This window comes from Cherax quadricarinatus, chromosome 18 (genome assembly GCF_038502225.1).
Source record: "Cherax quadricarinatus isolate ZL_2023a chromosome 18, ASM3850222v1, whole genome shotgun sequence".
Lineage (NCBI taxonomy): Eukaryota > Metazoa > Arthropoda > Malacostraca > Decapoda > Parastacidae > Cherax > Cherax quadricarinatus.
In genome coordinates, this window is record NC_091309.1 from 30815095 (window position 1) to 30834077 (window position 18983).

General features: G+C 38.7%; 1 protein-coding gene across 5 annotated transcripts in view; it reads right to left on the reverse strand.

Annotated features, from left to right (window-relative positions):
* Nucleotides 1-18983, reverse strand: part of LOC128689424 (protein wntless) — a 169422-nt gene that overhangs the window by 37851 nt on the left and 112588 nt on the right. For all 5 annotated transcript variants that reach the window (XM_053777686.2, XM_053777685.2, XM_053777684.2 and 2 more), the window contains one exon: nt 1934-2061. In XM_053777686.2, coding sequence (XP_053633661.1) covers nt 1934-2061 — 128 coding nt within the window. The remainder of the gene's footprint in view (nt 1-1933; nt 2062-18983) is intronic.

An 18983-nucleotide genomic window follows, 5' to 3' on the forward strand; every position in this document is an offset into this window, starting at 1 on the left:
ACATGATTTTTATGATAATTTGTTGCAAGACGCTAGAACACCCAACCTGCCCTTGGATATTTTTTGTTTAATCACATTGGGGTTTTCTGAGTGGTAAATAAACACAGGCTTAAGCTTGAAATCTCCAGAGGCAGTATAGTAGGCAGGCCAGGGAAAAACAGGTAGGCCAGAGCTGGCAGAGCAGGGCACAGCAAACCAAGAAAGAGCAGGCAAGGAAGGCCAGGGCAGGCTGGGGCATGTAGCAAGGTAGAGCAGACAGGGCAGGATAGGCCAGAGCAGGCAAAACATGTACTGCAGGCAGGGCAGACTGGGGCATGCAAAGCAAGGTAGAGCAAGCAGGGCAGGCAGAGATTGGTAAAGGATTGTTGACTTAATATTTCTACTCTTGCCACAGTCTCCCACAGCCTGCATGTATGCATCTGGTACATGTAGGGTCTCCCTTCCAGGCAGGTAGAGAGTGGTAAAGAACTGAATATTTAAAATATGTACATATTTACATTTGTCGCAGTCTCCCACCACTCACATCTGGTACACATACTGCCTTCCTCCCTCCCCTAACTGCATTCTATGATTCCACCTTCCCTCACTACCAATCAACCCCTCCCCCCACACTCACTTCCAACACTCCCTCCACCTTCACTCCATTTAAGACCTTTTCATCACCCTGCCTCGTCTCTGGGTTGAGACTCTTCCACGTATGCCAACCATTGTAGCATATCGTTTTTCAAATTTTTCATCACAACTTAAAACTAAATTGCTTTATGAGGGTAAATCCTAACTCAAAATTATCCTAACTTGAGAAACCACTGTAAATAGAATAAACGGTCGGGACACAACTTATCAATTTATATTTAGGTATGACCAATGAAATGTTCATTGTTTAAAAAAAAGTTTTGTTTCTGTATTCAATACTTCCAATAAGCCAACAAGCCACATACATGCACATCAATCACACCGATCTGTACTTAGCACTTCCAATGAGCCAACAAACGATATTCATATCAATCACACAACACTTGCACTTCCTACATTTCAACTAGCAAAGTTATGGCCAGTAAAGGACTGGCATTTGGTATAATATGGAGAGATTACAAAGTCTTTCGCTCTGACTTATCTTAAGTGATATTTAGACTACTGTAATGGTATCAATATTAAAAGTATTAGTTGATATTTTCCTTACAAACAAATGATGTCATCAATATCAGTGGTGTTAGCTGATGTTTGCCAAATAATGCTCATATGCTAAATCCTTTGATGCATAAGGATTATTAATTTATGGGGCTGGTTTTCACACTACATTTTTTTATCATTAAAATACATTTAAGATGGAAATAATACTTTAACATGTCAGGAAAATGGATAGAAATCGAGCTTAAGTATTAAACATTTTCTGTGTATTTAATTCTAAGAATAACTGGGGCTCAGAGCAACACCACATTCCATTTGAATTCACAATATTAAGTGATGCACAGTAGTAAACTCAACCTTGAGACGTGCATCTTTCCAACTTTCTGAATATACCACTACCTTCATGTTGAAAGGCTCTTGATCCAAGAAACTGTAGCCACCTTTCCTATGCTTGAATCAAGTCTAACTACTTGCCATTCCCCAGGTGATGTATGACATCCCTACTGATTCAGCACTGTCTCAAGAATATTAACTTAGAAATACACTACTGGAGAGTGAAAAATGTTATGTTACTGGCCACAACTGATGGAGCTGCTTGTGACTATGACTGCTTAAATGCATATTTCATAGCTGTGAATGTTTATTGTTAAAAAACAGAGCTATGTATAATAAGTTTCATTACATATGTATAAACGTCAAAAATATTATTTGCTATTGTTAAACACAGACATTGCTACAAAGTTATAAGCAAATCCTCTAGCAAGTCCTTTTCAAATTTAAGACACTGCAACATCATTTAACTTACCTCCAAATATAAGTAAGTTAAAAAATGAAGGAAAGTCATAAAGGTGCCATAAAAGAAACCCAAACTAAGGTCTTGCAGGATGATGACCCACGGGCAGTTTGCCAGCAGTGTAACATATGTCCATGGACCTGCCACCAAAAATTTTTAGATTATCATGCAATCTCACAAAACAATACTTATCAAGTACTGTATAGACTATATTTACTAGAAGAATATGAAAAACTTCTACCATTTACTTAATCTGTATTACTATATACATGTCCAAAGATAAGTCCACCCACATGTGTTTCATGAACCAGTTTTAATCCAATATATAATATAATATGCAATTCAAAACAATTTGCCTTAGTTTTTCTTGAGACACTCAAATCATTGCAGAGTACTGTAATTTTCTTGATCCAGTCTACTACTATATACCCCCTTACCTCTGCCCTTTTCTGCTATCCCACATTTTCTACACACATCTTTATTCCTTCACATCAACTTACTCAAACAGTGAATTTCAACAGTATGATTTTATTATTTATCAATTTCATTCCATGGCCAAAGTTAACTACCACGGCACACTTCTGCCTTGCTCAACCCTTCCTCCAATCACTTTTTTCTCCCTTGCACTATCCACCTTTCTTTACCTAACACTTTTGTGTACAGTTCAGAACATTTATTAAAGGAAATGCAAGGGCTTCTTCAGTCCTATTACAAAAAAAAAAAAGAAAAAAAAAAAGGGAGGGGCAAGGAAAAAAAAAAGGGGGGGGGGGGGGTCTGGGACAAGTGAATGTAGTGAGGGTGTGGTTGGACAGGTTGCAATTAGTGAATATCAGATGATGACAGATTCTAATATGGGTAACAACCTGTTGGCTAAAAGTTTAGAAATGCTAAAGTATCCAGATTTTCTTTTTGGGACTGTGTCGGTGGTGACAATTAAATTAGGGTTGCTTTCATTTTCTTTCGCCTCCAGTGATCACTTTCACTGGTAACTTAACAAGCATTGTTACATTTCGTCAGATGTCCACAATCATCCCTGTGATGTACAGGCTTTGTTAATCATCCCAGGTGCATATTTGTATTCACAGACTAACTTCCAATGATCTAGGAGTTGTGGAGGATTTTCTCACCTTAAATGGCAGTAACACTAAATCCATGACAAGTTTTATAGGGTTATATCCCTAATCATTTATCACCATAGAACCTAAGTCATATTCAACTCCACTCCCAAGGCTTGTTTTAGTAATATTTATTATGTGCCATTAAGAACTGATTTGTTTTGTTACACTTATGTCAGCTATGTTGACAGGGAGGGTGATGCTTCTTGATGCCCACCCTGGGTCCAATTATGTTGACTTGATGAGTCTAGTAAAATTCTACCTGCTTAACTCTAGTGGTTGGAATCTCCTCCTATTGACATAAATATGATGCAAGAAACTCACCTAACACTGCTGTGAGGTGGGGTGTCCTCAAACAGGTGTCATGTCTTTGTCCAGTTCTGTAGACATGATTCTCGGCATACTGTCATCATATCTTAATGCCACACAGCTCTTAATTAATAAAGAAGACATAATACGAGGCACTATCAAAAAGTTCCTGGACCGCTGTGAAAAAATATACAAGCTTACCCAATCACCTTATTAAAGCTGTCTCCTTGGGAGGCTATACACTGATCCCAACACCTCTGCCACTTCTCAAAATATTCCTGGAACTCTTCTTTCCTAACAGCATCTAGTGAGTATCCTGTAAGTCTTAACAGGGAGTGAGAAGGCAGCTGGGAACCTCTCCAAGATATATTACTACATACCACAATCAGCCCTACTCACACTATACTATTCACTCATCTATCCCTACCTCACCTATGCTATTTGTGCCTGGGGATCAACAACAGCAACCCACCTAAAGCCCATAATAACCCAACAAAAACCTGCAGTAAAAATTATCACACAATCCAATGTTAGCCCCCCCCCTACTCTTCAAAGACCTAAACTTATGTACAGGACATTCACACCTACTACTGTGCAATCTACATTTACAGAACCATAAATTTCAATATTAACTCTGAAGTAAAACACTTTCTTGATAGTTGTGACAAGACCCATAGACACAATACCATACACAAAAATCTCTATGACATTCCCCATGTCTGGCTAAATCTCTACAAAAATTCAATGTGCATAAAAGGGCCTAAAATCTGGAACTCCCTGCCTGAAAACTCTAGAACTGCAGACTCAACCACCATTTTTAAAACTACAGTTAAAAAACATCTTATCTCCCTAACACACCCCATCATCAGCTAACTATATGAAAACCACCTATTCTCTTTTTTGTATCATGCACACATCCAAAACAAAATAGATTTACTCTCGATATCTGTGATTCCCCCTAATTTACACTTACAATCACCCAAATGACTGTAAGCATAGAATTCCTAATACATATAGCTATTGCCTAACAAATCTTAAGTTAGTCCTAAGTTTACTTAAGATACTCTCCCAATACATGTATAGGAGCTATAATTAATAGAAACAATGTATCATGCCAAGACTTAACCGTTACCATTACTAAATTTACTAATTGTAATATTGTCATGTTTTGTATTACCACATTATTATAAATCTAATTAAGGACTTCAGTTTCCTAGTATGCAATAAGGTATATTAAAATGTACTGCTCCATAACCGGTGTCAATATAGAGTAAGAATTAGGATTAGCCTGGCCGAAATGCCTAGTCAGTGAGGGAAAAGGCTGCTGGGGTGTTACCATGTTGCCAAGTTTTCACTCTCATAGTCTTAATTGCAAGGCTAATGTAGTTTTTAGACTTAATATCCAGTCTTGAGTATAATGACTTACTTAACCCTTTCAGGGTCCAAGGCCAAAATCTGAAGTGGTGCCCATGTGTCCAAGAATTTAAAAAAAAAAAAAAAAAAAAAAATTCTTATGAAATAGTAGAGAATCTTTTTGTGAAGGTAATAAAACAAAAAGTACGAAATTTGATGGAAAATTGATGAAATTATGCTCTCGCGAATTTTGATGTGTCAGCGATATTTACGAATCGGCAATTTTGCCGACTTTGACTCCCATTTTAGGCCAATTACATTATTCCAGTCGACCAAATTCTTAGCTATTTCACTAGTATTACTTCTATTCTATCGATTGAGCACAAGAAATTGCCAAGTCAACTGTTTCAACTACAAAATAAAGTGATCGGAAATTGGTAATTTGGCCAATTTAACACAAAGTTCAAAATATTTCAATTTCAAAATAGGGTCCAGAATAAACAATGTGGGTATTCCTGGCACTAAACTAGCATTTCCTCTTTTCATTAGTTATGTTTTGAGGCTTTACATATAAATTCCATTTTGATTTTTTATTCACATAATGAATTTTTATTCACACCAAAAAACAGAAGATTTACTGTTATGCAATATTGTAATAATTGAATAAATATCATCACCACATTTGTGAATGTATATTAGACCCACCAGCTGGAGTGTATTAGACGTGTGAGGTCGTTTGTTTACTCTTGAACATCGGCAAAAATTTAACATTTCCGCTACTTTGAGGTCAGTTTCAAGCCATTTCCAGTGCTAAAACCAATCAAAATCATCTCTATTTCTGTAATATGTCTTCCATTCTATCAAATGAGACCAAGAAATCGCAAATATAACTATAAAAAACATACAAAAAACACTGCAAAGTCGCTGTTTTAATCGAAAATCACAGTCTCGGTTTTTCTCTCTCATTATACACAGTGTGCTGCAGGATTTGTTTTATGTGGTGCACACATACCACATAGATGCATTCTCTCATATCTAGGCCCAAATTTACCACTCACAGTTTATCAGAGTGAGCTGAGCTCATGGCGTAGATCTACGGTTTGGACCCTGAACGTAAAGCCGTAGATCTACGGGACAGACCCTGAAAGGGTTAAACTAGACTAGGAATGTATGTTAAGCAGCTTAGTATGTTTAAGATATAGCTATAGACCTCTAGAATTGAACCTTCCAGGGCCAAACATTTTCCACAAGGTCAGTTGGGGCAGTCACTTGAAAGTATATTGGGGAGAGAAGGTGTCTTCTCCAGCCACCTGGTTTGTGTGTTGTGACTCAGTAATAGATATTTGTAGTCACTTTGGAAGGAAGGTACAATGAATTGGCTTGGCAGACAACATAGAGTAAGTCATCAAGTTAACAGTTTAAGGATTTGCAAATCTACATAGGTAAATCATGGCAGCTTGTCTGTGTGGTCAAATGAGTAAAGAAGCTTCTAGAGGACCCAGGATAGCACTTACTACCCAGTAAGTTAACTGCCCTATCTGTAAAGGCAAATTCTATGTTACCCAAGTATGAAATGGCAGATTATTGGATTGGATTTAATTAATGATTTGATTGATAATTTGACTACTTGGTAGTCAATCGCAGTAGAAGTGATGCAAGGAGGGAGGAGTGTATGGAGAGAAAAAGAGGTTAAGAGAGTGGTGAAGCAATGTAAATAGAGCAAATGAGAGAGTGAGTGAGATGTTAACAAATGTTGTTGAAAATAAGAAAAAGTTTTGAAGCGAGATTAATAAGATGAGAAAGCCTATGGAACAAATGGATTTGATAGTTAAAAATAGGAAAGGAGAGTTATTAAATGGAGAGTTAGAGGTATCGGTCAAGATGGAGGGAATAATTTGAGGAATTATTAAATATTGATGAAGATAGGGAAGCTGTATTTCATGTACTGTATAGGGCAAAGAGGAATAACATCTTGTAGGAGTGAGGAGGAGAGAGTTGTGACTGGGGGGGAAATGCGTGAATGAAAGAGGGTAGAATGAAAGGGGATTACGGCAGCTGAGATTGATGGGATAAAGATAGATATGTTAAAAGCAGGTGGGGATATAGTTTCAGAGTGGTTGGTGCTTTTATTTAATAAATGTATGGAAGAGGGTAAGGTACCTAGGGATTGGCAGAGAGCATGTGTAGTTTCTTTGTATAAAAGCAAAGGGGATAAAAGAGAGTGCAAAAATTATAGGGGAATAAGTCTGTTGAGTATACCTGGTAAAGCGTGTGGTTAGAGTTATTATTCAAAGAAACAAGAGTAAGACAGAGTAGGATAGCAGATAAACAAGGAGGCTTTAGGAAGGGTAGGGGGTGTGTAGACCAAGTGTTTACAGTGAAACATATAGGTGAACAGTATTTAGATAAGGGTCTGTGTAGACAAAGAACTTAGTCCATGAAAGCAAAGAGGGGTATGTATGAGAGTATAGTTACACTAATGCTCTTATGTGAGTGCAAAGCATGGGTGGTGAATGTTGCAACAAGGAGAAGGCTGGAGGCAGTGGAGATGTTGTGTCTGAGGGCAATGTGTGGTGTGAATATAATGCAAAGAATTCGTAATTTGGAAATCAGGAGGAGGTGCGGGATTACCGAAACCATTATCTAGAGGGCTGAGGAGGGGTTGTTGAGGTGGTTCAGGCATGTAGAGAGGATGGAAGAAAACAGAATGACTTTGAGAGTGTATAAATCTGTAGTGCAGGGAAGGCGGGGTACAGGTCGGCCTAGGAAAGGTTGGAGGGAGGGGGTAAAGGAGGTTTCGTGTGTTAGTTGTTTGGACTTCCAGCAAGCATGCGTGAGCGTGTTAGATAGGAGCAAATGGAGATAAATGATTTTTAGGACTTGACTTGCTGTTGGAGTGTGAGCAGGGTAATATTTACGAAGGGATTCAGGGAAACCTGCAGGCTGAACTTGAGTCCTGAAGATGGTAAGCACAATGCCTGCACTCTGAAGGAGGGGTGTTATGCTACAGTTTTATAACTGTAGTGTAAGTGCACCTCTGGCAAAACGGTGATGGAGAGAATGATGGTGAAACTTTCTTTCTCGAGCCACCTTACCTTGGTGGGAAACGGCATTTGTGGATTTGGAAAAGGCATATAACAAGGTGGATAGGGGGCAATGTGCCAGATGTTGCAAATGTATGGAATAGGAGGTAGGTTATTGAAAGCAGTGAAGAGTTTTTACGAGGATAGTGAGGCTCAGGTTAGAGTATGTAGGAGAGAGGGAGATTATTTCCCAGTAAAACTAGGCCTTAGACAAGGATGTGTGATGTCACCATGGTTGTTCAATATTTTTACAAATGGGGGTTGTAAAAGAAGTGAATGCTTGGGTGTTGGCAAGAGGCGTGGGGTTAAAAAATAAAGAATCTCACACAAACTGGGAGTTGTCACAGTTGCTCTTTGCTGATGACACTGTGCTTTTGGGAGTGTGAAGAGAAGTTGCATAGGTTGGTGGATGAGTTTTGTAGGGTATATAAAAGAAGAAAATTAAAAGTGAATATAAGAAAGAGTAAAATGATAAGGATTAAAGATTAAAGATTTATTTCTTTGCAAAGGTTACAATGTGTAATTACAATTTTGATTTGTTAAGTACAAAGAAAGCCACTATCATGCCAGGGCATTTCGGGCAAACTAATCCTAGTACACAATACCTACTTAAGTCTAGACAACATAAGAATGGTTAACTTTTTAAAACATATTTTATGAAAAAGAGGATAAATAAATATACAAGGTATGATATAGCGCATAATGAAAGTAGTTTGTTAGACTATGTATTGGTAGATAAAAGGTTGATGGGTAGGTTTCAGGATGTACACGTTTATAGAGAGGCAGCTGATATATCGGATCATTATCTAGTTGTAGCTACAGTTAGAGTAAGAGGTAGATGGGAAAAGAGGAAAAATGGCAACAACAAGTAAGAGGGACGTGAAAGTGAATAAACTAAGGGAGGAGGGAGTTCAGGTGAGATACAAGCAACTATTGGCAGAAAGGTGGGCTGGTGCAAGCATGAGTAATGGGGGGGGTTGAAGAGGGTTGGAATAGTTTTAAAAATGCAGTATTAGAATGTGGGGCAGAAGTCTGTGGTTATAGGAGGGTGGGTGCAGGAGGAAAGAGGAGTGATTGGTGGAATGATGAAGTAAAGGGTGTGATAAAAGAGAAAAAGGTAGCTTATGAGAGGTTTTACAAAGCAGAAGTGTTATAAGAAGAGTAGAGTATATGGAGAGAAAAAGAAAGGTGAAGAGAGTGGTGAGAGAGTGCAAAAGGGCAAAAGGAGAGCAGATGATAGAGTGGGAGAGGCACTGTCAAGAAATTTTAATGAAAATAAGAAAAAATTTTGGAGCAAGTTAAACAAGTTAAGAAAGCCTAGGGAACCAATGGATTTGTCAGTTAGAAACAGAGTGGAAGAGTTAGTAGATGGGGAGATGGAGGCATTGGGTAGATGGCGAGAATACTCTGAGGAATTTTTAAATGTCGACGAAGAAAAGGAGGCGGTAATTTCATGCACTGGCCAGGGAGGTATACCATCTTTTAGGAGTGAAGAAGAGCAGGATGTAAGTGTGGGGGAGGTGCGTTAAGCATTACGCAGAATGAAAGGGGGTAAAGCAGCTGGAACTGACGGGATCATGACAGAAATGTTAAAAGCAGGGGGGATATAGTGTTGGAGTGGTTGGTATTTTTGTTTAATAAATGTATGAAAGAGGGGAAGGTACCTAGGGATTGGCAGAGAGCACGTATAGTCCCTTTATATAAAGGGAAGGGGAACAAAAGAGATTGTAAAAATTATAGAGGAATTAGTTTACTGAGTATACTAGGAAAAGTGTACGGTAGGGTTATTATTGAAAGAATTAGAGGTAAGACAGAATGTAGGATTGCAGATGAGCAAGGAGGTTTTAGAGTGGGTAGGGGATGTGTAGATCAGGTGTTTACATTGAAGCATATATGTGAACAGTATCTAGATAAAGGTAGGGAAGTTTTTATTGTATTTATGGATTTAGAAAAGGCATATGATGTAGTGTGGATAGGGGAGCACTGTGGCAGATGTTGCAAGTGTATGGAATAGGTGGTAAGTTACTAAATGCTGTAAAGAGTTTTTATGAGGACAGTGAGGCTCAGGTTAGGGTGTGTAGAAGAGAGGGAGACTACTTCCTGGTAAAATTAGGTCTTAGACAGGGATGTGTAATGTCACCATGGTTGTTTATTATATTTATAGATAGGTCGTAAAAGAAGTAAATGCTAGGGCGTTTGGGAGAGGGGTGGGATTAAATTATGGGGAATCAAATACAAAATGGGAATTGACACAGTTACTTTTTGCTGATGATACTGTGCTTATGGGTGATTCTCAAGAAAAATTGCAGAGGTTAGTGGACGAATTTGGGTGTGTGTGTGTCAAGGTAGAAAGTTGAAAGTGAATATTGAAAAGAGTAAGGTGATGAGGGTATCAAATGGTTTAGATAGAGAAAAATTGGGTATCAAATTGGGGAAGAGGAGTACGGAAGAAGTGAATGTCTTCAGATATTTGGGAGTTGACATATCAGCGGATGGATTTATGAAGGATGAGGTTAATCATAGAATTGATGAGGAAAAAAAGGTAAGTGGTGCGTTGAGGTATATGTGGAGACAAAAAACGTTATCTACGGAGGCAAAGAAGGGAATTTATGAAAGTATAGTGGTACCAACACTCTTATATGGGTGTGAAGCTTGGGTTGTAAATGCTGCAGCGAGGAGGCTGTTGGAGTGTGGAAATTAGGAGAAGGTGTGGAGTTAATAAAACTATTAGTCAGAGGGCTGAAGAGGGGTTGTTGAGGTGGTTTGGTCATTTAGAGAGAATGGATCAAAGTAGAATGACATGGAGAGCGTATAAATCTGTAGGGGAAGGAAGGCAGGGTAGGGGTCGTCCTCGAAAGGGTTGGAGGGAGGGGGTAAAGGAGGTTGTGTGGGCGAGGGGCTTGGATTTCCAGCAAGCGTGCGTGAGCATGTTAGATAGGAGTGAATGGAGACGAATGGTATTTGAGACCTGACGAGCTGTTGGAGTGTGAGCAGGGTAATATTTAGTGAAGGGATTCAGGGAAACCGGTTATTTTATATAGCCGGACTTCCAATGATCTAGGAGTTGTGGAGGATTTTCTCACCTTAAATGGCAGTAACACTAAATCCATGACAAGTTTTATAGGGTTATATCCCTAATCATTTATCACCATAGAACCTAAGTCATATTCAACTCCACTCCCAAGGCTTGTTTTAGTAATATTTATTATGTGCCATTAAGAACTGATTTGTTTTGTTACACTTATGTCAGCTATGTTGACAGGGAGGGTGATGCTTCTTGATGCCCACCCTGGGTCCAATTATGTTGACTTGATGAGTCTAGTAAAATTCTACCTGCTTAACTCTAGTGGTTGGAATCTCCTCCTATTGACATAAATATGATGCAAGAAACTCACCTAACACTGCTGTGAGGTGGGGTGTCCTCAAACAGGTGTCATGTCTTTGTCCAGTTCTGTAGACATGATTCTCGGCATACTGTCATCATATCTTAATGCCACACAGCTCTTAATTAATAAAGAAGACATAATACGAGGCACTATCAAAAAGTTCCTGGACCGCTGTGAAAAAATATACAAGCTTACCCAATCACCTTATTAAAGCTGTCTCCTTGGGAGGCTATACACTGATCCCAACACCTCTGCCACTTCTCAAAATATTCCTGGAACTCTTCTTTCCTAACAGCATCTAGTGAGTATCCTGTAAGTCTTAACAGGGAGTGAGAAGGCAGCTGGGAACCTCTCCAAGATATATTACTACATACCACAATCAGCCCTACTCACACTATACTATTCACTCATCTATCCCTACCTCACCTATGCTATTTGTGCCTGGGGATCAACAACAGCAACCCACCTAAAGCCCATAATAACCCAACAAAAACCTGCAGTAAAAATTATCACACAATCCAATGTTAGCCCCCCCCCTACTCTTCAAAGACCTAAACTTATGTACAGGACATTCACACCTACTACTGTGCAATCTACATTTACAGAACCATAAATTTCAATATTAACTCTGAAGTAAAACACTTTCTTGATAGTTGTGACAAGACCCATAGACACAATACCATACACAAAAATCTCTATGACATTCCCCATGTCTGGCTAAATCTCTACAAAAATTCAATGTGCATAAAAGGGCCTAAAATCTGGAACTCCCTGCCTGAAAACTCTAGAACTGCAGACTCAACCACCATTTTTAAAACTACAGTTAAAAAACATCTTATCTCCCTAACACACCCCATCATCAGCTAACTATATGAAAACCACCTATTCTCTTTTTTGTATCATGCACACATCCAAAACAAAATAGATTTACTCTCGATATCTGTGATTCCCCCTAATTTACACTTACAATCACCCAAATGACTGTAAGCATAGAATTCCTAATACATATAGCTATTGCCTAACAAATCTTAAGTTAGTCCTAAGTTTACTTAAGATACTCTCCCAATACATGTATAGGAGCTATAATTAATAGAAACAATGTATCATGCCAAGACTTAACCGTTACCATTACTAAATTTACTAATTGTAATATTGTCATGTTTTGTATTACCACATTATTATAAATCTAATTAAGGACTTCAGTTTCCTAGTATGCAATAAGGTATATTAAAATGTACTGCTCCATAACCGGTGTCAATATAGAGTAAGAATTAGGATTAGCCTGCCCGAAATGCCTAGTCAGTGAGGGAGAAGGCTGCTGGGGTGTTACCATGTTGCCAAGTTTTCACTCTCATAGTCTTAATTGCAAGGCTAATGTAGTTTTTAGGCTTAATATCCAGTCTTGAGTATAATGACTTACTTAACCCTTTCAGGGTCCAAGGCCAAAATCTGAAGTGGTGCCCATGTGTCCAAGAATTTAAAAAAAAAAAAAAAAAAAAAAATTCTTATGAAATAGTAGAGAATCTTTTTGTGAAGGTAATAAAACAAAAAGTATGAAATTTGATGGAAAATTGATGAAATTATGCTCTCGCGAATTTTGATGTGTCAGCGATATTTACGAATCGGCAATTTTGCCGACTTTGACTTCCATTTTAGGCCAATTACATTATTCCAGTCGACCAAATTCTTAGCTATTTCACTAGTATTACTTCTATTCTATCGATTGAGCACAAGAAATTGCCAAGTCAACTGTTTCAACTACAAAATAAAGTGATCGGAAATTGGTAATTTGGCCAATTTAACACAAAGTTCAAAATATTTCAATTTCAAAATAGGGTCCAAAATAAACAATGTGGGTATTCCTGGCACTAAACTAGCATTTCCTCTTTTCATTAGTTATGTTTTGAGGCTTTACATATAAATTCCATTTTGATTTTTTATTCACATAATGAATTTTTATTCACACCAAAAAACAGAAGATTTACTGTTATGCAATATTGTAATAATTGAATAAATATCATCACCACATTTGTGAATGTATATTAGACCCACCAGCTGGAGTGTATTAGACGTGTGAGGTCGTTTGTTTACTCTTGAACATCGGCAAAAATTTAACATTTCCGCTACTTTGAGGTCAGTTTCAAGCCATTTCCAGTGCTAAAACCAATCAAAATCATCTCTATTTCTGTAATATGTCTTCCATTCTATCAAATGAGACCAAGAAATCGCAAATATAACTATAAAAAACATACAAAAAACACTGCAAAGTCGCTGTTTTAATCGAAAATCACAGTCTCGGTTTTTCTCTCTCATTATACACAAGTGTGCTGCAGGATTTGTTTTATGTGGTGCACACATACCACATAGATGCATTCTCTCATATCTAGGCCCAAATTTACCACTCACAGTTTATCAGAGTGAGCTGAGCTCATGGCGTAGATCTACAGTTTGGACCCTGAACGTAAAGCCGTAGATCTACGGGACAGACCCTGAAAGGGTTAAACTAGACTAGGAATGTATGTTAAGCAGCTTAGTATGTTTAAGATATAGCTATAGACCTCTAGAATTGAACCTTCCAGGGCCAAACATTTTCCACAAGGTCAGTTGGGGCAGTCACTTGAAAGTATATTGGGGAGAGAAGGTGTCTTCTCCAGCCACCTGGTTTGTGTGTTGTGACTCAGTAATAGATATTTGTAGTCACTTTGGAAGGAAGGTACAATGAATTGGCTTGGCAGACAACATAGAGTAAGTCATCAAGTTAACAGTTTAAGGATTTGCAAATCTACATAGGTAAATCATGGCAGCTTGTCTGTGTGGTCAAATGAGTAAAGAAGCTTCTAGAGGACCCAGGATAGCACTTACTACCCAGTAAGTTAACTGCCCTATCTGTAGAGGCAAATTCTATGTTACCCAAGTATGAAATGGCAGATTATTGGATTGGATTTAATTAATGATTTGATTGATAATTTGACTACTTGGTAGTCAATCGCAGTAGAAGTGATGCAAGGAGGGAGGAGTGTATGGAGAGAAAAAGAGGTTAAGAGAGTGGTGAAGCAATGTAAATAGAGCAAATGAGAGAGTGAGTGAGATGTTAACAAATGTTGTTGAAAATAAGAAAAAGTTTTGAAGTGAGATTAATAAGATGAGAAAGCCTATGGAACAAATGGATTTGATAGTTAAAAATAGGAAAGGAGAGTTATTAAATGGAGAGTTAGAGGTATCGGTCAAGATGGAGGGAATAATTTGAGGAATTATTAAATATTGATGAAGATAGGGAAGCTGTATTTCATGTACTGTATAGGGCAAAGAGGAATAACATCTTGTAGGAGTGAGGAGGAGAGAGTTGTGACTGGGGGGGAAATGCGTGAATGAAAGAGGGTAGAATGAAAGGGGATTACGGCAGCTGAGATTGATGGGATAAAGATAGATATGTTAAAAGCAGGTGGGGATATAGTTTCAGAGTGGTTGGTGCTTTTATTTAATAAATGTATGGAAGAGGGTAAGGTACCTAGGGATTGGCAGAGAGCATGTGTAGTTTATTTGTATAAAAGCAAAGGGGATAAAAGAGAGTGCAAAAATTATAGGGGAATAAGTCTGTTGAGTATACCTGGTAAAGCGTGTGGTTAGAGTTATTATTCAAAGAAACAAGAGTAAGACAGAGTAGGATAGCAGATAAACAAGGAGGCTTTAGGAAGGGTAGGGGGTGTGTAGACCAAGTGTTTACAGTGAAACATATAGGTGAACAGTATTTAGATAAGGGTCTGTGTAGACAAAGAACTTTGTCCATGAAAGCAAAGAGGGGTATGTATGAGAGTATAGTTACACTAATGCTCTTATGTGAGTGCAAAGCATGGGTGGTGAATGTTGCAACAAGGAGAAGGCTGGAGGCAGTGGAGATGTTGTGTCTGAGGGCAATGTGTGGTGTGAATATAATGCAAAGAATTCGTAATTTGGAAATCAGGAGGAGGTGCGGGATTACCGAAACCATTATGTAAAGTAAAAGGACACAAGTGCAACTAATGTGACATTTATTGTGGCAACGTTTCGCTCTCCAGGAGCTTTATCAAGCCATTACAAACAATACATGGACACAGAGGGTATATAAAGGCTCAGAGTGAGGTGAATACTAGTGAGGTACCATTTCGATGTTCACTAGTGGTAGTAGTAGTAGTAGTAGTAGTAGTAGTGGTAGTGACAAAAGTAATACAATATGGTAGAGCAATTAATTCGTACATGAGTAAAAGGATATAAAAGCTATTACTTGGGTAACATAAAAATAGGTTGGACAAATATAGACTGGAATGAGGCAGGTTGTTTCAGTGTTCACTCTCTGTGCTTTGTGTAGTATAACAGGAGAGACTATGTGATGGCAGGGTTTACTGTTTTCAGGAGGATTCTTGCTAAGACTTCGGAGATGGTGAAGCTGCCGTTGTTTTGTTTAATTGTATTCGAAACAGCGATCAGTGCTGATTCAAGGCACTTGCGTGTGCGGAAATTAGTTTCTTTTATCACTAATTGGGCGTCTCTGAATTTCATAAGATGATTGGTGGAATTTCGGTGTTGTACACAGGCGTTGTTTAAGTTGTCGTTCCTACATGCGTATATGTGTTCATTGAGGCGGGTGTCGAGGTTTCTTGCTGTTTCACCTACGTAGATCTTGTCACAGCCTCCACAGGGTATAGTGTAAACTCCTGCATTGACTGGTTCGTGGTGCTTGGGTTTTGTCCTGGTTAGATCCTTTATTGAAGTGGTAGAAGCGATGGCGACTCTGGTGTTAGCTTGTGGATCTAACCAGGACAAAACCCAAGCACCACGAACCAGTCAATGCAGGAGTTTACACTATACCCTGTGGAGGCTGTGACAAGATCTACGTAGGTGAAACAGCAAGAAACCTCGACACCCGCCTCAATGAACACATATACGCATGTAGGAACGACAACTTAAACAACGCCTGTGTACAACACCGAAATTCCACCAATCATCTTATGAAATTCAGAGACGCCCAATTAGTGATAAAAGAAACTAATTTCCGCACACGCAAGTGCCTTGAATCAGCACTGATCGCTGTTTCGAATACAATTAAACAAAACAACGGCAGCTTCACCATCTCCGAAGTCTTAGCAAGAATCCTCCTGAAAACAGTAAACCCTGCCATCACATAGTCTCTCCTGTTATACTACACAAAGCACAGAGAGTGAACACTGAAACAACCTGCCTCATTCCAGTCTATATTTGTCCAACCTATTTTTATGTTACCCAAGTAATAGCTTTTATATCCTTTTACTCATGTACGAATTAATTGCTCTACCATATTGTATTACTTTTGTCACTACCACTACTACTACTACTACTACTACTACTACCACTAGTGAACATCGAAATGGTACCTCACTAGTATTCACCTCACTCTGAGCCTTTATATACCCTCTGTGTCCATGTATTGTTTGTAATGGCTTGATAAAGCTCCTGGAGAGCGAAACGTTGCCACAATAAATGTCACATTAGTTGCACTTGTGTCCTTTTACTTTACATATTGTCGGTAATTCTACCAACTTTATTACGAAACCATTATCTAGAGGGCTGAGGAGGGGTTGTTGAGGTGGTTCAGGCATGTAGAGAGGATGGAAGAAAACAGAATGACTTTGAGAGTGTATAAATCTGTAGTGCAGGGAAGGCGGGGTACAGGTTGGCCTAGGAAAGGTTGGAGGGAGGGGGTAAAGGAGGTTTCGTGTGTTAGTTGTTTGGACTTCCAGCAAGCATGCGTGAGCGTGTTAGATAGGAGCAAATGGAGACAAATGATTTTTAGGACTTGACTTGCTGTTGGAGTGTGAGCAGGGTAATATTTACGAAGGGATTCAGGGAAACCTGCAGGCTGAACTTGAGTCCTGAAGATGGTAAGCACAATGCCTGCACTCTGAAGGAGGGGTGTTATGCTACAGTTTTATAACTGTAGTGTAAGTGCACCTCTGGCAAAACGGTGATGGAGAGAATGATGGTGAAACTTTCTTTCTCGAGCCACCTTACCTTGGTGGGAAACGGCATTTGTGGATTTGGAAAAGGCATATAACAAGGTGGATAGGGGGCAATGTGCCAGATGTTGCAAATGTATGGAATAGGAGGTAGGTTATTGAAAGCAGTGAAGAGTTTTTACGAGGATAGTGAGGCTCAGGTTAGAGTATGTAGGAGAGAGGGAGATTATTTCCCAATAAAACTAGGCCTTAGACAAGGATGTGTGATGTCACCATGGTTGTTCAATATTTTTACAAATGGGGGTTGTAAAAGAAGTGAATGCTTGGGTGTTGGCAAGAGGCGTGGGGTTAAAAAATAAAGAATCTCACACAAACTGGGAGTTGTCACAGTTGCTCTTTGCTGATGACACTGTGCTTTTGGGAGTGTGAAGAGAAGTTGCATAGGTTGGTGGATGAGTTTTGTAGGGTATATAAAAGAAGAAAATTAAAAGTGAATATAGGAAAGAGTAAAATGATAAGGATTAAAGATTAAAGATTTATTTCTTTGCAAAGGTTACAATGTGTAATTACAATTTTGATTTGTTAAGTACAAAGAAAGCCACTATCATGCCAGGGCATTTTGGGCAAACTAATCCTAGTACACAATACCTACTTAAGTCTAGACAACATAAGAATGGTTAACTTTTTAAAACATATTTTATGAAAAAGAGGATAAATAAATATACAAGGTATGATATAGCGCATAATGAAAGTAGTTTGTTAGATTATGTATTGGTAGATAAAAGGTTGATGGGTAGGTTTCAGGATGTACACGTTTATAGAGAGGCAGCTGATATATCGGATCATTATCTAGTTGTAGCTACAGTTAGAGTAAGAGGTAGATGGGAAAAGAGGAAAAATGGCAACAACAAGTAAGAGGGACGTGAAAGTGAATAAACTAAGGGAGGAGGGAGTTCAGGTGAGATACAAGCAACTATTGGCAGAAAGGTGGGCTGGTGCAAGCATGAGTAGTGGGGGGGTTGAAGAGGGTTGGAATAGTTTTAAAAATGCAGTATTAGAATGTGGGGCAGAAGTCTGTGGTTATAGGAGGGTGGGTGCAGGAGGAAAGAGGAGTGATTGGTGGAATGATGAAGTAAAGGGTGTGATAAAAGAGAAAAAGGTAGCTTATGAGAGGTTTTACAAAGCAGAAGTGTTATAAGAAGAGTAGAGTATATGGAGAGAAAAAGAAAGGTGAAGAGAGTGGTGAGAGAGTGCAAAAGGAGAGCAGATGATAGAGTGGGAGAGGCACTGTCAAGAAATTTTAATGAAAATAAGAAAAAATTTTGGAGTGAGTTAAACAAGTTAAGAAAGCCTAGGGAACCAATGGATTTGTCAGTTAGAAACAGAGTGGAAGAGTTAGTAGATGGGGAGATGGAGGCATTGGGTAGATGGCGAGAATACTCTGAGGAATTTTTAAATGTCGACGAAGAAAGGGAGGCGGTAATTTCATGCACTGGCCAGGGAGGTATACCATCTTTTAGGAGTGAAGAAGAGCAGGATGTAAGTGTGGGGGAGGTGCGTTAAGCATTACGCAGAATGAAAGGGGGTAAAGCAGCTGGAACTGACGGGATCATGACAGAAATGTTAAAAGCAGGGGGGATATAATGTTGGAGTGGTTGGTATTTTTGTTTAATAAATGTATGAAAGAGGGGAAGGTACCTAGGGATTGGCAGAGAGCACGTATAGTCCCTTTATATAAAGGGAAGGGGAACAAAAGAGATTGTAAAAATTATAGAGGAATTAGTTTACTGAGTATACTAGGAAAAGTGTACAGTAGGGTTATTATTGAAAGAATTAGAGGTAAGACA